We start from the raw sequence: 22,820 nt of genomic DNA on the forward strand, positions 1-22,820 counted from the left end.
GACTAAAATGCAAGAAAAAAAAAAAAAAATTTGAAACTGTCATTTTTTTCAAATGACAAAAAAAAAAATGTTTCTTTAAGACGCTGGGCGGGACTGACGTTTTGACGTCACTTCCGCCCAGCAGAGCTATGGGGACGGGTGAAGGAGATTTTTCCTTCACTCGCAACCCCAGTGAACAGCCGAACGGTCCCTGTGAAGGATGTCAGGGTAAATCTCCCTGCTTGGTTAAATTGTGGGTTAGATGGATTCATGTGTCACAAGCTATTGACATGTTAATGACCCTTCCTCAGCCAGCTCCCTAGTTCAAATGGTAATTGATTTATTGTGTGTGGGAAGGAGACCGGCCTTACTGTTTACAATGATTAGAAGTGGCTTTCTGGGCGATTCCAGGGATATCCCTCCTCGTGGAATATTGGGGTGATTGTCGTTATGGGAAGAAGGGAACGTTGACGGGGATATCATACCGATACCGTCACAATTGGTTGGTAGCAGCGGGATCTTCCCTTCTATTCCCCTTCACACCCGGATTCCAAGCAGACACTGGAAGAACTACTGGAAGTTCGTGGAAGGATCGCTAGCAACAAAACCAAGCGGGTCATCATAGCAGAATTAATGGAGCTAGACCAGGAGAACGGGATTGCAGCAACGCCAGCAGTACAAGAGATGGAGACACCAGTGATTCAGGAGGAGTCACCAACCAACAAGCTAATGAGAGAGAAGCTAGCGTGGTTCGGCCCGAACCCAACGCCGGATGTGGTTCTGAAAGTGATGGACCTGTTAGCGGAGGAGGCTAAACAAATAAGGGACGCAGAACTACAGAAGGATAAACAAATAAGGGACGCAGAGCTACAGAAGGCTAAACAAATAAGAGACACAGAACTACAGAAGGATAAACAAATAAGGGACGCAGAGCTACAGTTAAAACTGGCAGCAGTCCAACAAGCAGCCGCACCTTCTACGAACAGTGAGTACAGCACAGCAGACGCAAGGAAGATTCCGTTTAGCGCTTTTAAAGCTTTTGATAAAAAGGAATGTGAGATTGATAACTACCTGGCGGATTTTGAGCGACAATGTAACCTACACCGAATAGCTAGAAGAGAGTGGGTTGCAATATTGTCAGGCAAACTGTCAGGCAAAGCTTCTGATGCTTTCCGGACCGTGCCAGATCAGGATATCCATAGCTACGCCCGGGTTAAAGAAGCGCTCCTGGCTCGTTATGCAGTAACCCCAGAGTCCCACCGACAGAAGTTCAGGGACTCACGCAAAACCACGAAAGACTCTTACGCAGAATGGGCATGCCAGCTGTCCCTGTCGGCCTCTAACTGGGTTAACAGCAGCCAGGCCACCACCGCAGAGGACATTTTGCAACTAATGCTCCTGGAGCAATTTTACAATCACATCCAGACGGATGTCAAAGATTGGGTGAGAGATCGCAGGCCCATGACTCTACCAGAGGCCGCGAAGTTGGCGGATGAATATGCGGATACTCGCAAGACAAACCAGGTCACACCACGGGTACAACCTCCACAACCAACGGCGCCCTCACACCCACCAGCCGCTAGATACCAACCGCCTAACAGACCGATGACATCTAGCCCTCGCTACCCACGCCAGGAGGACAACGAACAACGCTGCTTCCGGTGCAAACAGTTGGGTCACTTCAAGCTGAATTGCCCCATGAATGACAACACCAGGTCAAATTGGTCTCAACCTGGGTACCGCCCACCAGCAGCAGCCCATTGTGTAGACTCGGCTTGGGATCCCCAGGAGCTGGGTCAGGAAGAACCATTGGGCACCCCTTATGAAGCCCTCATGGTACAATCTGTTATTACGGACAACAGGGAACACCATTGTCAGCTGGTCATGGGCGACCGCCATGAGCCGGAGGGGCCTTGGAGGGAGCTGGGCAGAAAGAGGCACCGCCAGCTACCCTCCAAGAAGAAGAGGTCCTGGAAGTCATATAACCAGCGGACCTGGGAGGAGAAGAAGCGACTGGAGGAGATGGAATCGCAGCGGGCGCCCCAGATGCGGGCCAAGATGTTCGCCAAGGGCCCACCGGTGGCCCCTTACACCACCACCCAGTTCCTGATGATGAAGGACCACGTGGAGAGCCTGCAGGACATGAGCAAGCAGGATCTGATCCGTGAGTACATAGAGCTGGAGGAGTGCATAAGCCGCATGGAGGAGGAGAACAACCACCTGAGGTCACAGCGGGCTGACCCCCCCAGGCTCCATGAACTGGAGATGGAGCTGGAGAAGCTCAAAGAGGAGAACCGGCGGCTGCGGAGGGAGCAGGGGGTGGCTGACCTTATGGTTCTCTGAGTCCCCTCTCTCCCCCCCCCCCCCGGACTCTGAGCACCAGTGCTACAGCATTTCAACAAATATAACTTTTTCTTTTTATGAATCTCCTGTGATTGTCACTTCAGAGCCATAACCTGCCCCCTCCCATAGCGGGACACCTAGACGGCGGCGCACAGACCCATTCGCTGTCTTCACACTGACTACTGGTGACTTTGCAGATCGCACAAAGACTTGGGGACTGACCGGCGTGTGATCTGACGACCCGGTGGCATACCTGAGTCGGAAGCAGTTACCAATGGAGGTCAGTCACGCCAAACGGAGTTAACCTCGGACTAAAAGCTCTGAACCCGTCAACCCTACTGGACCAGGGAAGGTCCAACCGGGTTTGCCGGAGCAGGGAGAAAAAGGGGGGCCATTGTGAAGGATGTCAGGGTAAATCTCCCTGCTTGGTTAAATTGTGGGTTAGATGGATTCATGTGTCACAAGCTATTGACATGTTAATGACCCTTCCTCAGCCAGCTCCCTAGTTCAAATGGTAATTGATTTATTGTGTGTGGGAAGGAGACCGGCCTTACTGTTTACAATGATTAGAAGTGGCTTTCTGGGCGATTCCAGGGATATCCCTCCTCGTGGAATATTGGGGTGATTGTCGTTATGGGAAGAAGGGAACGTTGACGGGGATATCATACCGATACCGTCACAGTCCCGATCGCCTCCGCCGCTACCGACGGCTCCGGTAAGCGGCGGAGGGCGCGGGAGAGTGGCGGGAGGGGGGCTGCTCTCCCGCCACCGATAACGGCGATCTCGCGCCGAATCCGCCACAAAGACCGCCGTTATTGTGTACAGGAACGTTGGCACTAAAGATGGATACCTCGGTTGTGGCAGCAGCTGCTGCCGTTACCGAGATATCCATCTTTAAAGTGCCGACGTAAATGTACATGAGCGGGTCTGGAAGTGGTTAATCGTGGGACATATACTAATTTTGTCACTCAGAGGGGTATATTTGATTTTTTTCACGTTATTATAGGAGTAATTTATTAGCATTGTGGCGCTGATTGTTTTTCTCACAATTTGGTTTTAGACATTGCATACTTTTTGCACTGATGAATCTGAAATGTATTTGGTTGATTTTTACTGAGGGTTCATTTGGACTTTAAGGGAAATCTAATGTATTTTTGCAGATAATTTATTTACATGCTCAGGATTTATACATTTAAAAAAATCCCCTTACAAATGCAGTGATAACCTTGTAAAGTGGTAATGACCTCCTCACTGTGCTGTGCAGGGAGTTAAGGTGTGAGAGGGGCACAGCAGGTCCACCCAGTACAGGCTGCCTACAGAAATCATCAAGAGGGGGGAGTCGCCCTGCACAAGGAGGAAAAGCATCAGTGACTGGTCTTTGTTGCAGGAAGCCCATGCACAGAGGCAAAGTTTCATACTGGATTACTGCACAGATCTGAAAACAAGATTCCAATAAGAATACACATGCCTTTTGTATTTAGACAATATTTCTTTATACTGGAGTTCAGTTCACAGTTCCAGTCACCATCAGAAGTGTAGAGAAATAACTGGTACTTCTAGGTAGGGAACTGGAGGCAGGGAAGCAGGCAGAATATACAGGCTAGAGATGGACAGAGCAGGCCCCTGAGGTGGAGCACAGTGGAAGCAGGATTGCAAAATAATGGGTTAGAGCCAGCAAAAGGCACAGGACAAGAAAAGAGAACATACACAAAACACTAGAAGTGTCAAGTGCAAGACTAAACTCAACTTGGGTAGCTAAGACCAAATGCAGGAGCTCAGAAACAAAATACTGTGTTATCTTGGTCCAGATGTTGGAACAGCATACAGAAGGAGCTTGTTCACCCTGAATAACTGAACCATTACTATTGTTTGTCCATAGAATGACACCCGTCTGCAATTCGATTTGCTAAAAACAGATGTATGGCGATACGAAGAAAAATGTGGGGTAGCCAGTGCAAATGCTAGTTTCCTAGATAATATGCCAACCCATTGGTCCCAGTTGATTCTGAGTCATTGACTAGAAACAAGTATGCATATCAAGGAAAAGGGTGGGTCTATGTTTGTTCTAATGACCATGCTTTTCCTTTATCTGCCACCGTTCCAGTATGCGTTATAGACGTGCACTGTTCTTGGGTGTACCAAGACTTTAACCACTTGCTTACTGGGCACATATACCCCCTTCCTGCCCAGGCAAAATTTCAGCTTCGGCACTGCGTCGCTTTAACTGACAATTGCGCGGTCGTGCGATGTTGCTCAGAAACAAAATTGACGTCCTTTTTTCCCCACAAATAGAGCTTTCTTTTGGTGGTATTTGATCACCTCTGCGGTTTTTATTTTTGGCGCTATAAACAAAAATGAGCAACAATTTTGAAAAAAACGCAATATTTTTTTCTCAGTTTTGGCCGATTACATATTCTTCTACATATTTTTGGAAAAAAAAATCGCAATCAGCGTATAGTGATTGGTTTGCACAAAAGTTATAGCGCCTACAAAATAGGGGACAAATGTGTTCCTTAGGAGTGATTCTAACTGTGGGGGAAGGGGACTGACTGGGGGAGGTGACCGATTCGTGTCCCTATGTACAAGGGACACAGCATCGGTCTCCTCTCCCTGACAGGACGTGGATCTGTCTGTTTACACACACAGATCCACGTCCTTGTCTGTGTAACGGCCGATCGCGGGTACTTGGCGGACATCGCGGCCACCAGGCACGCGCATCGGCACCTCAGTGATGTGGCAGGCACACGCCCCCCAGTGGCCGGAGGAGCAGAGGACGTCAATAGACGTCCTCCCGGCATTTTAGAGCCACCTTGTGGCCGTCTTTTGTCTATGGCCAGGGCTCCAAGTGGTTAAGCAGAATTAAGCTTGCAACAGGAGCTGTTGGCCATAATGTGGTAGTATTCACGACATATTGGTGCGTTATGACTGACTTGCCTGTCAAACGATGCCGTCCAGGGCACTTCCATTTTTTTATGGTCGTCCTGCTGGGTTCAGACTGTTTTGTCACTTGATTGGCTGTGCCAAAGTGGTGTCCCTCCTGTACATGCCCATGGGAGTTGCATAAGCACGACAAAGAGCGGTGCCATCAATGCCATAAATGTATGCTAAACTGCGCGTGTGTGTACCTTAATGCTGACAGGCAGGCGGAAGGACCATTGGGGGTCTTTTCTGTCACAAAAGTCCTCCCTATCCGCTATTGTTTTTTAGGTTCAACTGTGCTTTAAATGCCTCATTGCCAGAACTAAGGCCATCCATAGACAGTTCGACTCTTCCCCCACATCTGGAGAATACAGCGGCTGGGAGGGAGGCATTGGTCAGCACTGTCTGTGTTGAGGGGAGAATTTAAATTTCTTTCCTGCAACATGTGGTTGCAGGAATCCGTGTATATACAGGACTAAGTTTGGTTTTGCATAGGCATACTGTATGTCATTTGCTGTGTCAGATAAGTGTTTAGAATGGCATAGTGAAATTCAGTGCCCAGACACAAGTGGTTGTTGGAAACTAATAATTACATTTTGAGTGAGAGCATCAGCCTATGTAGGGTTGTAGAGAGTTTTACACCTGAGAACGCACCCTCGCTCCAATTGGGTGCAAGAATTTGGCAGGGGTTCCTGCAGCTCATTGTGACCACTCGCATGTAATCTTCATGCAGCGATCGCATGAAAGTGATCGGCCCTAGACTCAGGCAGTCTGCATGACTGATTACATGCGAGTGGCCATGGTGAGCTGAGGGAAACGGCAGTTTCCTATTGCTTTAATCTTGGTTGCCTGCCACAGTTAATAAGGGGGAACCTCTGGTGGGGTTCCCACATCTAACCAAACTGTGGGTGCATTCGCAGGTATGAATATGTTTGTGGGGAATAGTAGGGGATATATGGGAGGGGAGGCAGATTGATAAAAAACTTTATCCGGTGGTGTAATACTATACTCTACCCTATTTTTCCTGGTAATTCTATATAAATCTGTATAAATGCAGGTACCATTGGACAAGTTTATCACATAAATACTTTTATTCTTAATGGTCTCAAAAGGGCAGGTCTTTTGGGCTCCACTCTAGTAGGATGTCTAAGGGCTTTGCCAACACATGATATAATCTAATAACTTTTACAGGCAGTTTTTAACGTCTGTAAAAAAAAAAATTATCTTTATTGTTACAGGAAAGGAGCAATCAATAAGAATGTACTTTCTTTATCGTACATCACGGGACACAGAGCGGCATTCATTACTATATGGGTTATATGGAGTACCTTCAGGTGTAGACACTGGCAATCTCAAACAGGAAATGCCCCTCCCTATATAACCCCCTCCCATAGGAGGAGTACCTCAGTTTTTCCGCCAGTGTCTTAGGTGTTAGTCATGGTTTAGCTTGCCTCCACATCCTTGGGATTAGGTGAGCTAACCGGTTCTGTCCAAAAAAGCCTCAGCGCTAAAGTGGTCAGTAACCGGACCCCAAACCCTTGGGGTATAGCCCATAATGCTTTTCTTTTTAGAGAGCTGGACCCTGGGCCCAGAACTTAGAAACCTTTGGGTGCCTAATGTTTCTGTTGCCAGAGTGCTATATGGGCCCAGGACAGTGGATCCTTCATAGGAACCCAGGGCCTGAAGGTCTAGACATCCCCACCGAGATGGGGGAAGATTGGGCCTCTTGCTTGGCAAAGTCCTGCGGCATGGAGCAGGTAAGTGAGGGGAAAAACTTGCGGAACTTGGTTCTTAGCAGGTTTTTTCTGGGGGGTCACAGGGGACATGCCTAAAGTTATGCACTGCATCTGGCAAACTAGTCACATATCATAAAGATAGGATGGCTCTATATGTATTATTCCCCATAAGATGTGACCTCCCTTGTAGTGTTGGAAAAGCATTGAGTGGGGCCTGTGATATAAAAGTATATGTGTGTGTCAGAGAGCTGTGCTTACCTGCAAGCCTCCAGGCGATGCTCCATTCAGTCTTCCTCCTCACGGCCTGCAAAGCAGGCAAAACGCCGACCTCCTCATGGTTCCAGGCTGCAGGCTGCAGTTTGCTGGAGCAGAGAGGTCCCTTCCTCCCAACCCCACCCCCCCCCTGTCGGGAGGGGCATTTCCTGTTTGAGATTGCTGGGGGGGAAGGGCGGGTCAGTGGCTTAAGGAAGGGGCGGCCCTTCCTTGTTTGTTCCATATAGCTCATTCAATACTTTGGAACTGAGGAGGAAAGACCAGAACGGCAAGCACGGGGCGCCGAGGACACACAGTGGCCAGAAAGAATATTGCAGTCTTCAGAAAGACTGTTTTCAAGCCTAGGAATAGGCTGTTTCTTTTCCATCTCATAGTTTTTCTTGCAATACTACTCAGGGGGACAGAATGTTTTTTCTTTCCTAGATTTGAAAAAAAAAAAAAAAAAAGTGTCATCTAGGGGAGAGGAAGCATTTTTTATCCCCCAAACAGGTGTTTGGGCATTTAACTATTTATAAGTCCCAGGTACCAATAAGTAGCAGGTGTACCTCGGTATTGTACCATGGCATCAAAAAACAAGGGTACAAGAGGTGGGGATTCCCCCAGAGAGTCTGAGGTCTCGGACAATGCTATGCCGCTGCTTTCCCCACAGGGAGCCTTGGGGCCATCGGGATCTGGGGCTGGAGCTGACGCGGGTCAGTCCAACCCTAAGATGGTCACGGAGGAGGTATTACTCACCTCTTTAAAAGAGATGCAGAAAAGCATGGGTAAAATGATAGCCGCAGCTATGCGGGGCAGTAAGCGGAATAGATCTCCGTCGCCCGAGCGCGGACCCTCAGAAGAGGAGGTCCTTTCCTCAGGGGAATTGGACGACCTCTTGGACAAGGACCAAGTAGGTTCAGGGATCGAAGATACGGATACAGAGGAGTCTGGGGCAGTCTCCCTGAGGGAGAGCTGGTGGATTCAAGGATTGTCGGACTTGGTCCATAGGGCATTCAACTTGCCAGTACCAGATCTCCAGGTATCGACGGTTTCAGCTTTGGGCTCACTGAGGGCGCCTCAAAGCAATGCTGTGTTTCCGATCCATCCTCTATTAGAGGGAGTTTTGTTCCAAGATTGGAACAAGCCAGATAAGATCTTCTTACCACCTAAGAAGTTCTCTGTCCTATATCCTATGGAAGAAAAATTTTCCAAAAGATGGGCTACTCCTGCAGTGGACGCAGCCATCTCATGTGTTAACAAATCGTTAACATGCCCTGTAGAAAACATACAGGTGTTCAAGGATCCAGTTGATAAGCGCTTGGAAGCACTACTTAAGAACTCCTTCACTACTGCAGGGGCAGTAGTACAGCCAGCTGTGGCTGCGATTGGGGTCGCTCAAGCATTATCGGATCAATTTAAGCAGATGCTTAAACTTATTCCTGCCCAGCAGGCAGAAGAATTTTCGGATGTCCCTAAGGCCATATGTTTTACGGTAGACGCAATCAAGGATTCTATCCAGCAAGCGTCACGTTTATCGTTATCCCTTATCCATATGAGAAGACTCTTATGGTTAAAAAGCTGGGAGGCTGAGCCCCCATGCAAGAAGCTCCTGGTAGGGTTCCCCTTCCATGGAGGACGACTCTTCGGAGAAGACCTAGATAAATACATTCAGACCATTTCAAACGGCAAGAGTACTCTCTTGCCAACTAAGAAGAAGGTTCAGGGGCCTGCGTTTAAACGACAGTATTCCCCTGGGCAGGGGCCCTCTAATGCCAAGCAGTATCGACGGCCTCCTGCAAAAGCAAACTTCGGCTTCAACAGCAAATCACAAGGACAGGCTGTTAGAGGCAAAAGGCAGTGGTTTCGCAAACCAGCAAAACCAGCCCCCAAGCCAACCTTATGAAGGGGCGCCCCCACCCACGAAGGTGGGGGGAAGGCTGCAACTCTTTTCAGAGATTTGGGAAGCCAGCATTCCCGACGAGTGGGTACGGTCTTCCGTGGCCACAGGCTACAAATTAGATTTCCTAAGGTTTCCTCCTCCTCATTTCCAGGAGTCGAGGATTCCAAACGATCCGCCTCGGATTCCGGCCAGTCCTGGAACAGGGGCTGGGTTTCTACTCCAACCTATTCATCATCCCCAATGGAGATGTCAGGCCAATTTTGGACCTAAAGATGGTAAATGCATATCTAAAGATCCGCTCATTTCGGATGGAATCCGTGCGGTCAGCAGCTGCCACACTCCAGAAGGACGACTTCATGGCGTCCATAGACATAAAGGATGCCTACCTTCATGTTCCAATTTATCAGCCACATCAAAGATATCTACGCTTCATGGTGGCTTCGCGTCACTTCCAATTCGTGGCGCTTCCCTTCGGGTTGGCTACGGCCCCCCGGGTGTTCACGAAGGTCCTAGCTCCGATCCTAGCCAAGCTAAGGATCCAAGGGGTCACGATCCTAGCATACCTGGACGACCTCCTAGTCATAGACCACTCGTCTCCCGGCTTGGAGCGAGCAGTGGCCCTCACGGTCCAATACCTCGAGAGGTTCGGCTGGGTCCTAAATCGAGAAAAGTCAGCTTTCCAGCCCATAAGGCAGTTGGAATATCTCGGCATGAGATTAGACACAGAACAACAAGGAGTGTTCCTACCTCTGAGGAAGGTAAAAGCCATCAAGGAATTAATCCTACTGGTTCTAAGCAAGAAAGAACCGACTATTCGCCTATGTATGAGGTTACTAGGCAAGATGGTGGCCACGTTCGAGGCGGTACCATACGCCCAGAGCCACACTCGCATCCTACAGGCAGCCATCCTGTCAGCATGGAGCAGAAGGCCACAGGCCTTGGATATCCCGTTGCCGCTCTTATCAAGAGTCCGACAAAGTCTGTGTTGGTGGTTAGACCCTCAGAATCTACTGAAGGGGAAGTCTTTCAGCCCAGTGGCTTGGAAGATAGTGACCACAGACGCCAGCCTGACGGGCTGGGGAGCAATTTTGGATGGTTGCACTCGCCAAGGTACTTGGGCAAAGCCAGAGAAGCAGTTGCCCATCAACATCTTGGAGCTCAGAGCTGCTCGACTAGCCCTCAGGGCTTGGACGTCAAAATTGCAGGGGTTCCCGGTGAGAATTCAATCAGACAATGCCACGGCCGTGGCATACATAAATCACCAAGGGGGAACCAGGAGTCAAGCCGCTCAGAGAGAGGTGAGCTTGATTCTCCTATGGGCAGAGGCGCATGTGCCCTGCATATCGGCAATATTCATTCCAGGAGTGGACAACTTTCAGGCGGACTTCTTAAGCCGCCAGACTCTATGGCCGGGGGAATGGTCTCTGCATCCACAAGTCTTTCAAGCACTCTGCCAAAGATGGGGAGTGCCGGACGTGGATATCATGGCATCGAGACTCAACAAGAAACTAGACAGGTTCATATCCCGCTCAAGGGATCCGATGGCCTGCGGAACCGATGCGTTGGTTTGCCCTTGGCATCAGTTCAAACTTCTTTATGCGTTTCCCCCGCTCCAGTTACTACCCCGCCTGCTGCGCAGGATCCGGGTGGAACACATACCAGTCATCCTGGTAGCTCCAGCATGGCCCAGAAGGGCATGGTACTCACTCATCCTAAAGATGGTAGTGGGAGACCCTTGGACTCTTCCTCTACGGCCAGACCTGCTATCGCAAGGTCCGATCCTCCACCCTGCCTTACGGCATCTAAATTTGACGGCCTGGAAGCTGAATCCCTGATTCTCAGGGGTAGAGGTCTGTCTCAGAAAGTAGTCTCTACCCTAATCAGAGCCAGGAAACCGGTCTCTAGGGTGATTTATTACAGGGTCTGGAAGGCCTATGTAGGCTGGTGTGAGTCCAAGCGATGGCTTTTCTCGCAAATTTACCATCGATAGAGTATTAAGTTTTCTCCAGCTAGGAGTGGATAAAGGATTGGCATTAAGCACAATCAAAGGACAGATTTCTGCTCTGTCAGTGTGGTTTCAGCGGCCGCTGGCCACCCACTCGCTGGTTAAGACCTTCCTTCAAGGGGTCTTACGTATTAGACCTCCAGTTAAATCCCCGCTTTGTCCGTGGGATTTAAATCTTGTTCTGTCAAGTTTACAGAAACAACCGTTTGAGCCGTTGGCTGAAATTCCTTTGGTTCTACTGACAAGGAAGTTAGTATTTTTGGTTGCCATAGTTTCCGCAAGAAGAGTTTCGGAGCTAGCGGCCTTATCCTGTAAGGAACCATATCTTGTTTTTCATAAGGACAGGGTCGTTCTCCGCCCTCATCCTTCCTTCCTACCGAAGGTCATATCCAGTTTTCATTTGAACCAGGATTTGGTATTACCATCCTTCTTCCCTAAACCTACTTCCAGAAAGGAAGGGTTGCTGCATACCTTGGATATTGTCAGGGCCATGAAGGCCTATCTTAAAGCTACAAAGAAGATCCGGAAAACAGATGTGCTGTTCATTCTACCGGAGGGGCCCAAGAAGGGGCAGGCAGCTGCAAAGTCCACCATTTCTAGGTGGATTAAGCAATTAATCACTCAGGCCTACGGCTTGAAAGGGTTGCCTCCTCCAGTATCATTAAAGGCTCATTCTACTAGAGCCATGGGCGCCTCCTGGGCAGCACACCACCAGATCTCTATGGCTCAAGTTTGCAAGGCGGCAACCCGGTCTTCTGTCCACACGTTTACAAAATTCTACAAGTTGGACGTAAGAAGGAATACTGATACTGCCTTCGGGCAGGCAGTGCTGCAGGCTGCAGTTTGAGACCCTCGGATTCCGGGGGCTCCTCTTTTTTGAGTTAAATTTAAAATTTAAAATTATTTTTCTCAACTAAGTTGGATTTATTATGATTTGAGTATATCTCTAAATTAAATCCTTTTGTCTTGGAGATGTTCTCCCTCCCCTCATTGTAAGCATTGCTTTGGGACATCCCATATAGTAATGAATGCCGCTCTGTGTCCCGTGATGTACGATAAAGAAAAAGAGATTTTTAATACAGCTTACCTGTAAAATCTTTTTCTTGGAGTACATCACGGGACACAGAGCTCCCACCCCTCTTTTTTGAGGACCATTTTGGGAGGCATACTGCTTGCTACAAAACTGAGGTACTCCTCCTATGGGAGGGGGTTATATAGGGAGGGGCATTTCCTGTTTGAGATTGCCAGTGTCTACACCTGAAGGTACTCCATATAACCCATATAGTAATGAATGCCGCTCTGTGTCCCGTGATGTACTCCAAGAAAAAGATTTTACAGGTAAGCTGTATTAAAAATCTCTTTTTTACTTCTGTTTCTCACAATGTGTACATATTGAAATTTCAGCACGTGGTTGAATTTTCATCATATGTGCAATCCGTAAACATGTTTACAAACTTGCTGTAATGTACCACAGATCTGTCTACATTGTTCCCTGTGAATTTAATACTATTTAAAGAGAAAGGGTAACGACAGCAACACCACAAGCTGCTGTGAGCAGTATCAAAGAACTAAGAGTCACATTTGTCTGGTTGGGGACTTGTAACGTTCAGTAACAAGTAAAGAATTACACCATAACTTCTCATTGTTGCAGGTTCGTCAGATTCTTGATCTTGTGGAGAATAAGGGGGAGGAAGCAGCCGAGTATTTTATATACATCCTTCAGAAGGTCCCAGAGGCTTATTTTGATCTTATTCCTTGGCTAAAGGAGATTGCTTTTCAAGCTTCAGAGCAAGTGAAGTGTTTACCTGTTAAGAACAACGACCCTGGTATGAAAGTTTACTTTCTTTGTGCAAAGTGGTTGACACTGTATTTATGTTGAGTAAAACGTGTCTGACACTGCAGCTTGAAATAGGAATCAGAAGTCGGCTACAGTCCTACATCTATTGCCCTGCAACTGTCAGACACAATTTCCCAGAATCTGATATAACTCAGCTATACTATAACCTATAGCAGACACACAGAAATCTGGACAGTTATCTGTCTTTTTTTGCTAGCAAATGATGGTTTGAATCTTAGCTGGTTCAGCAGGAACCAGCCAGGATTCAAACTATGTATGGACAGGCTGAATGTACTGAAAGTTGATAGATTTTTACATGTGATTATTGCTAGCAGCTGCTAGCAATAATCACTGTGTTCTTCCAGTGAGGACAGCTTCCCCTGCCCCCCAACTGGCTGCCGGGAGAACACAATGGCTCCACAAGAGGGTTTACCCCATCAACACGGTCTGTGAAAAAAAAATTGCACCATCTATGGCCGGCCCTTAGAACCCCAAAACATTCTATATTTTTGAAAGCAGAGGCCCTAAAGAATAAAATTATGGATGTTGCAATTTTATATGTTGCACAATATTTAGGCCGCCATTTTTTAAAATCCAGGTTTTCAGGAAAAATACAGTTTAATGAATTTTAGTTCACACAGACACAATATAATACCCATTTTTTTGGCAAAATATAAAAGATGATATTCTGCCAAGTAAAAAGAGATGCCCAACATGACACAGTTTAAAATTGTGCATTCCCGTGTTATGGCGACAAACTATGTTGACGCGAAAGCCTTTGCAGGTTACCAGTTGAGAATTAAAAAAATAGGTCTGATGTTTAGAAGTATTGCTTTTGCTTTGATGTTCGCAGCTATAGTTCACATGTGTGGTGCAATCACTGTTGACATATGTGTGTGGAACCTATGTATGCGTTCTCATTTTCACGTGAGCACGGGGGGATGGGACACTTTTTTTTTATTTATTTTTTTATTTATTTTTTTACACTCTCTCTTTTTTAATCAACTTTATTGCTATCACAAAGGATGAACAACATCCCTTTTTATGGCATGGGCAGTGAAAGGTACTCTTTACTGAGTCATCTGTTTGACTCCAGATCTCTTCTCTGCTCTCAAAAGCATCTGATTGAACCAGCAGCGCCATGTAAAAGTGATCAGTCAGCTGTAGAGCCACTCAAATCACTTCTGTATTAAAGCCTATTCAAGATCCTGATACAACCACTTCAACCCACATATACACGTGTGGCTGTTTGCATGCCCTAACTACTTGTGTGGGGGCAGAGATCACTAGTATGACTTTAGTGATGATATAAGTTGTAGCAACTATAATATAGCTCTTGCTTTAATCATCACTTCTGGTTGTTTTTTTCAGTATCACTATACAGCAGAAAACTCAAACAGGAATTGTGCTGTGATTCAAAGTTCATAAAGTCCTACACTCAGAAAGAAGAGATGATGCTTCAGGAAACATATGTTGATGGAGTCATGGAACTAATAAATGCTAAGAATGAAACTATGGGCCGTTTAGGAGGTTTAAATTCATTGTTTGATGACACTGGGGTGATCAATGAGCTTGGCGAAACCATTTTCATCTTTGGTGATGCTGGTATGGGAAAGACTCTTTTGATTCAGAAAATGCAAAACATGTGGGCCAAAGGACACTCCTTTTGCAATATAAAATTCTTTTTTAGGTTTCGATGCCGGACATTTATCTTTTTTACATCCAGCGCTGAGCTGTGTTTGAAGGACCTGATCTTCAGATATTGTTGCAGGCCAGACAATGATGCAGAAGAAGTGTTTCGATATATTTGTAAGTTTCCAGAGACTGTATTGTTTACATTTGATGGCTATGATGAGATTCATTCAAGTTTTGACATAAACGGTGTCCCTGAGGTTTCATCACCCATTGATGCTACCCACCCTGCTGCATTACTCTTGCACTTACTAAGCGGCAAGTTGCTAAAAGGATCAAAAAAAGTCCTGACAGCAAGGACGGGATGTCCGATATCTGCAAACTTTGTCCGTAAGAAAATCATGCTGCGTGGCTTTTCTACTGATAACCTGGTTGAGTACACTGCCTTGTTTTTCAAAGAGGCCAATGTCCGTCAGTGTGTGTTAAACCATTTGCAGGCCAACCACAATTTCAGCAGCTTATGTTCAATCCCTTTATTTTGCTGGATAATATTTAAGTCTTATCAACACTTTCATTCCATGAATGAGGATCATGAGTTTTCAGGCAGTTCAGTGACACTTACGGACATCTTTCTACTAATAATTGAAGTTTATTTAAATGTATCAACTAAAGGAAAAACAGTAAGCCGACTTGAAGCCTTTACAGGTGGTAAGGACACTTTGTTGTCTATTGGACGGCTTGCCTACAATGGAATGGAAAAATCAGTCTTTATTTTTGACCAAGAGTATATTGCATCAAATCGCATTCTTGAGAAGGATCTTCAGCTGGGCTTCCTCAGGCCTGTGGAACACTATAGTGGATGTGGTGACAGTGCTTCGTTTGAATTTTTTCATATGACACTGCAGTCCTTTTTTACAGCCTTATGTCTTGTCATTGATGATCGAAGTAGTACTACAGATCTTCTAAAATATTTCCATCATTGTAAACACCTAAAAATTGAGGAAGACCGTCCTTCCCTGCTTTCCTGTGTTTGTGCAAGTAAAGAAAAACGGAGCGATCCCTTTACAAATAAGGACCACTTCCAATTTGTTAATCTTTTTCTTTGTGGACTGCTTTCAAAACCAAAACAAAACCTTTTAAAGTGCTTAGTACCAGAGTCTGTCTTAAAGAAGAAGAGAAAAGCTCTAAAACAACACCTCTTCAAAAGCGTCAAATCTCACCTGAAAAAACTTCCCAGAGCACCATTTTTAGAGTTCAGTCGGGTTCACGCACTGCCTCACTTCATCTGGATGGTGAGATGCATAAGTGAGACACAGAATGAGAAGGTGGGGAAGCTGGCAGCCAAAGGAATATGTGCAGATTACATAAAACTCAGTTTTTGTGATGCATCCTCATCGGATTGTGGAGCAATCTCCTTTGTGTTGAACTATTACAAGAAACAATTTGCTTTGGAGTTGGATAATAACAATATAAATGATTATGGGGTCAAAGAGCTTATACCATGCTTCAATAAACTTCTTGTTATCAGGTAATACGTTTTCTCTAATTGTTAAGTTATGTCAGCTGCTTCTGGGATAAACTATATAACAATAGCTCAAGATAGTAGCACTATCCTATTAAGTGCTCGTGTACACTGCAGCTTGAAAAAGCTCCAGTATAGCTTTTATTTTATTTTTTACTGAGGCACATTACATTAATTGTAATGTGCCTATGCACACAGGCACGTAAACCAGCATTGCGCATTCTTAAGTAAAAAAAAAGGTTATTGAAAAATCTGCTTTTTTGGCCAGTAATTTACGCCTCATGCACTCAAATACACACTAATGTGTGCAAATGCCCATTTTATTATTGTGCAGAACAAGAACGTGAGAATATGTTTTGCGAAATGTTTTAAAGACTGCTTTTATGTGACATAAAATATTGCAACAACCTCCATTTTATTCTCTAGGATCTCTACTAAAAAAAAGAATATATGTTTGGGGGTTCTAAGTAATTTCCTAGCAAAAATACAGATGTTGACATGTAACCAACAAGTGTCAGAAAAAGGTTTAGTCAATCTTTACAGAAAAATCGTACACAGGGCCCCCTCTTGACTCCCCCAAACCCCCCCCTCCCTCTGTTCCACTGACCTGGATTGCAGTGATCTCTCGCTCTGAGCCCCGGTATAGCCGCCTCAGGAGTTCGGGGCTTAGAAATCCCGGGGCTGAATCTCCAAAACACACCCAGTCAGTAGGGACGTTTCAGAGCATTCTAATTGGTCATGCCGTCACATATGTGGCGCCAACCAATCAGAACCCGTGTAGCCCATCCTGTCAGCAGGGAAGAAGACGTGTGAATGCCGAGGGGTTTTCTAAGCCCTGGACCCCTGACGTGGCTAAATCGGGGCTCAGAATGGGAGATCACCACGCAACAGGTCAGTGGGACGGGGAGTGGGGGGGATGAGCAGATGGTCCTGTGTCCTTTTTTCTGTAAAGCTGAACTTGCACTTTCAGTGGTTAAACTTCCCTCATTTACAGACCGAAGTTCATTCCTTTGATCTAAAATGACAAAGTGTTACAATGTATCTATTTATCTCCATCTAAGGCCCCGTACACACAACCGAGTTTCTCGGCAGAATTCAGCCAGAAACTCGATGGGAGCCGTATTCTGCCGAGGAAACCGGTCGTGTGTACACTTTTGGCCGAGGAAACCGACGAGGAACTCGTCGAGCCAAATCGAGAACATGTTCTCTATTTCCTCGTTAGTCAATGGGGAAACTTGGCTCGCCGAGGTCCTCGGCGGCTTCACAAGGAACACATCGTTTTGCTCGTCGAGTTTCTCGGACGTGTGTACGGGGCCTAAGATGTTTTTATAAACTTGGCAGGCTGCAGAGTTATAATAAAATAAGTTATTCAATGTGATAAATATAACACCAACAATGTGAAAAAGAAAAGTGTGCAGCTACCCCTTTTAAGTAAAAATCCACCATTGATCAAAAGTAATGCGTTACAAAACCACTGTATAATCAACTAATATCATTAAACAAAAATAAATGAACATGAATAAATGTCCATAATGTGAATTTTTTTTCTAATAATCTTCTTAGGCCCCATGCACACGAGAAGCAAATGCAAACTCATCTAAACACAAGTTTTCAAACGCAAAAACCGGCGTTTAAAACGCCCGTTTTTGCTGCGAATTTCGCGGCGTTTTACCGCGTTTTACCGCGTTTGCGTTTATAAGCATTTGGTTAAGAAACATCATAAGACCCTCCCTAAGCTCAAAAAACAGTATTATTTAACCATTTCAGCTATTTTGTGAGACCAGAGCAGCTGAGAGAGCAGCAGTGTATGTGTATTTAGCGTGTCACTTGCCACGTCACCTGCCAAGTTGTGAATTGTCCACTTGCCACGTCATTTGCCATGTCACCTGGCCATGCCACCTGCCACAAGTTGTGGATTGTCCACTGGCCACGTCACCTGGCCATGTCACCTGCCATGTCACCTGGCCACGTCACCTGCCACGTCACCTGCCACAAGTTGTGGATTGTCCACTTGCCATGTCACCTGACCACGTCACCTGCCACGTCACCTGGCCACATCACCTGCCACGTCACCTGGCCACGCCACCTGCCACAAGTTGTGGATTGTCCACTGGCCACGTCACCTGGCTATGTCACCGGCCACGTCACCTGCCACAAGTTGTGGATTGTCCACTGGCCACGTCACCTGCCACATCAACTGGCCACGTCACCTGGCCACGTCACCTGCCACAAATTGTGGATTGTCCACTGGCAACGTCACCTGCCACATCAACTGGCCACGTCACCTGCCAAGTTGTGAATTGTCCACTTGCCACGTCACCTGCCACAAGTTGTGGATTGTCCACTGGCCACGCCACCTGCCACGTCACCTGCCATGTCACCTGGCCACGTCACCTGCCACAAGTTGTGGATTGTCCACTTGCCATGTCACCTGGCCACGCCACCTGCCACAAATTGTGGATTGTCCACTGGCCACGTCACCTGGCTATGTCACCTGCCACGTCACCTGCCACAAGTTGTGGATTGTCCACTGGCCACGTCACCTGCCACATCAACTGGCCACGTCACCTGCCAAGTTGTGAATTGTCCACTTGCCACGTCACCTGGCCACGCCACCTGCCACAAGTTGTGGATTGTCCACTGGCCACGTCACATGGCTATGTCACCTGCCACGTCACCTGGCCACGTCACCTGCCACAAGTTGTGGATTGTCCACTGGCCACGCCACCTGCCATGTCACCTGGCCACGTCACCTGCCACAAGTTGTGGATTGTCCACTTGCCATGTCATCTGACCACGTCACCTGCCACGTCACCTGGCCACATCACCTGCCACGTCACCTGGCCACGCCACCTGCCACAAGTTGTGGATTGTCCACTGGCCACGTCACCTGGCTATGTCACCGGCCACGTCACCTGGCCACGTCACCTGCCACAAGTTGTGGATTGTCCACTGGCCACGCCACCTGCCACATCACCTGCCATGTCACCTGGCCACGTCACCTGCCACAAGTTGTGGATTGTCCACTGGCCACGCCACCTGCCACAAGTTGTGGATTGTCCACTGGCCACGTCACCTGGCTATGTCACCTGCCACGTCACCTGGCCACGTCACCTGGCCACGTCACCTGCCACAAGTTGTGGATTGTCCACTGGCCATGCCACCTGCCACGTCACCTGCCATGTCACCTGCCACAAGTTGTGGATTGTCCACTTGCCATGTCACCTGGCCACATCACCTGCCACGTCACCTGGCCACATCACCTGCCACGTCACCTGGCCACGTCACCTGCCACAAGTTGTGGATTGTCCACTGGCCACATCACCTGCCACATCAACTGGCCACGTCACCTTCCAAGTTGTGAATTGTCCACTTGCCACGTCACCTGGCCACGCCACCTGCCACAAGTTGTGGATTGTCCACTGGCCACGTCACCTGCCACAAGTTGTGGATTGTCCACTGGCCACGCCACCTGCCACGTCACCTGCCATGTCACCTGGCCACGTCACCTGCCACAAGTTGTGGATTGTCCACTTGCCACGTCACCTGGCCACGTCACCTGCCACGTCACCTGGCCACATCACCTGCCACGTCACCTGGCCACGTCACCTGCCACAAGTTGTGGATTGTCCACTGGCCACGTCACCTGCCAAGTTGTGAATTGTCCACTTGCCACGTCACCTGGCCACGCCACCTGCCACAAGTTGTGGATTGTCCACTGGCCACGTCACCTGGCTATGTCACCTGCCACGTCACCTGGCCACGTCACCTGCCACAAGTTGTGGATTGTCCACTGGCCACGTCACCTGCCACATCAACTGGCCACGTCACCTGCCAAGTTGTGAATTGTCCATTTGCCACGTCACCTGGCCACGCCACCTGCCACAAGTTGTGGATTGTCCACTGGCCACGTCACCTGGCCACGTCACCTGCCACAAGTTGTGGATTGTCCACTGGCCACGCCACCTGCCACGTCAACTGGCCACGTTACCTGCCACAAGTTGTGGATTGTCCACTTGCCATGTCACCTGGCTATGTCACCTGCCACGTCACCTGCCACATCACCTGGCCACGTCACCTACCACAAGTTGTGGATTGTCCACTTGCCACGTCACCTGCCTCAAGTTGTGTATTGTCCACTTGCCACGTCATCTGCCATGTCACCTGGCCACCCCACCTGCCACAAGTTGTGGATTGTCCACGTCACCTGGCCACGTCACCTGCCGCAAGTTGTGGATTGTCCACTTGCCATGTCACCTGGCCACGTCACCTGCCACATCACCTGGCCACGTCACCTGCGACAAGTTGTGGATTGTCCACTGGCCACGTCACCTGCCACGTCACCTGGCCACGTCACCTGCCACAAGTTGTGGATTGTCCACTGGCCACGCCACCTGCCACGTCAACTGGCCACGTTACCTGCCACAAGTTGTGGATTGTCCACTTGCCATGTCACCTGCCACGTCACCTGCCACATCACCTGGCCACGTCACCTACCACAAGTTGTGGATTGTCCACTTGCCACGTCACCTGCCATGTCACCTGGCCACCCCACCTGCCACAAGTTGTGGATTGTCCACGTCACCTGGCCACGTCACCTGCCGCAAGTTGTGGATTGTCCACTTGCCATGTCACCTGGCCACGTCACCTGCCATGTCACCTGGCCATGTCACCTGCCACAAGTTGTGGATTGTCCACTGGCCACGTCACCTGCCACGTCAACTGGCCACGTCACCTGCCACAAGTTGTGGATTGTCCACTGGCCACGTCACCAAGCCACGTCACCTGCCATGTCACCTGGCCACGTTACCTGCCACAAGTTGTGGATTGTCCACTTGCCATGTCACCTGGCTACGTCACCTGCCACGTCACCTGGCCACATCACCTGCCACGTCACCTGGCCACGTCACCTACCACAAGTTGTGGATTGTACACTTGCCACGTCACCTGGCCATGTTACCTGCCACAAGTTGTGGATTGTCCACTGGCCACGTCACCTGGCCACGTCACCTGCCACATCACCTGGCCACGTCACCTACCACAAGTTGTGGGTTGTCCACTTGCCACGTCACCTGGCCATGTCACCTGCCACAAGTTGTGGATTGTCCACTGGCCACGTCACCTGCCACAAGTTGTGGATTGTCCACAATGCAATGCAAGCAATTACATTTTTTATGTTTTTTTATGTTTTTTCATCATTTGCCATCATTTTTGAGATTTCTAATGTAAAAAAATAGGTCACCTTTAAAAACGCCTATAAACGAAATCGCGGCAAAACGCCGGTACCGCGATTTGCGTCTAAAACGCGAAAGCTGAAAGCGTCTGAACCCAAAATTTTGGGTTTGGAAAAACGGCCCTAAACCCAACTGCTTTGAAACGCCAAAAAACGTGATTGTGTGCATGGACACATAGGATAACATTAAATGTGTTCAGGGGCAGTTGAAAAAAATGCCCAAATGCCTCTGAACTCGGGTTTAGCAGCGTCTCGTGTGCATGGGGCCTTAAAGTCCTTCAATCACCAAGCTCAGAAATGTGTGGTATTCCAAAGATCTCAAATAAGTGCTCCACCACAGTGCGGTAAGAAATGTACACCAACCATAAGGGTTTGGCAAGAAATTGATTTTTTCCAGATTTCCAACTCACAATATCTCACAGTATCCACAGCTACCAGATCACGTAGCTGTTAATCTCCTCCTCAGTAGCATCAGGAGCCCAAAAAGATGATAATAGATCGTAATAGTGCAGTATGTTTATCAATGGTTAAAAAGTAAGTATAAAATACTCGCACACATTTTTAGATGCTGTCAGCACCAACATAAACAGTCCCAAAAGTTCCTCCACACTCGTCGCTCATCCTGAGATGGCGTGAGTTCCAGCACCCGGAAATGACATGGGGACCTAATAGTAAATGACATCACTGACCGCGGCCGCGCAGCCTCAATGCACTTTGCAATGTATGCTTCCTCAGGAAGCTCAGGAGAGCTTCAGTCCCGCAGTCTTCTGTGACCTGTGATGTGTCCCAGAAGACTGCAGGGAGAGGAAGTGGGGGTGGGTACCTGTCAAAACTAGTTACCTGCTCCACCCCCCCCCCCCAAAAAAAAAGTTACATGCCAAATGTGACAGAAGAGGAGGGGAGGAGAAATTAAAAGTGGAAATAAGGGCTTTTGTTTATGTTTAACCTACAGGTAAGTCTATAATAAGGCTTACCTGTAGGTAATGTAAACGTCTCCTAAACATGCACTATTTAGGAGATATTTACTAGTGAAGCTGCCTGTGATGTCACCAGTGCATGTGCTCGAAAAGGAACAGCATACCTGTACTGTTTCTTCAGAGCCCTGTGCCATAAACAGTGACTCCTGAGTGCATTTACGGGAGTGACGTCATCACAGCTCATCCATTCAAAGGTTGTAATTGAGGGAAAACAATGGCTTCTTAAAAACTGTAATTGTTAATATATATTTCTGCATACTGTACTCTTATTTATACAGTTTTGAAAAACATGATGAGGTTTGAAGCAATGCACTTTTAATTAGTGCTCTGTTTTTGTCACAGGCTCAGTGTCAATCAGATTGGAGACGAGGGTGTAAAAGTATTAGCTGAAGAATTAACCAAGTATAAGATCATTCGATTTCTTGGGTAAGTGACAGCATGTTGTTAATAATTTATGACACTAATGCCTCGTTTCCACTGAGAGC

At 47.6% G+C, this 22,820-nt stretch overlaps 2 protein-coding genes across 3 annotated transcripts in view; both read left to right on the forward strand.

Moving 5' to 3' along the window:
• The window catches only part of NOD1 (nucleotide binding oligomerization domain containing 1), a 101,797-nt gene that overhangs the window by 42,397 nt on the left and 36,580 nt on the right, over positions 1-22,820 (forward strand). For both annotated transcript variants that reach the window (XM_040353053.1, XM_040353052.1), the window contains exons 3-5: positions 12,786-12,960; positions 14,343-16,131; positions 22,678-22,761. In XM_040353053.1, coding sequence (XP_040208987.1) covers positions 12,786-12,960; positions 14,343-16,131; positions 22,678-22,761 — 2,048 coding nt within the window. The remainder of the gene's footprint in view (positions 1-12,785; positions 12,961-14,342; positions 16,132-22,677; positions 22,762-22,820) is intronic.
• Positions 22,763-22,820, forward strand: part of LOC120940287 (protein ANTAGONIST OF LIKE HETEROCHROMATIN PROTEIN 1-like) — a 4,139-nt gene continuing 4,081 nt past the window's right edge. The window contains exon 1 of the mRNA XM_040353054.1: positions 22,763-22,820. This exon is cut by the window's right edge and continues 387 nt beyond it. The gene's annotated coding sequence lies outside the window, so the exon portion shown is untranslated.

Source organism: Rana temporaria, chromosome 5 (genome assembly GCF_905171775.1).
Source record: "Rana temporaria chromosome 5, aRanTem1.1, whole genome shotgun sequence".
Lineage (NCBI taxonomy): Eukaryota > Metazoa > Chordata > Amphibia > Anura > Ranidae > Rana > Rana temporaria.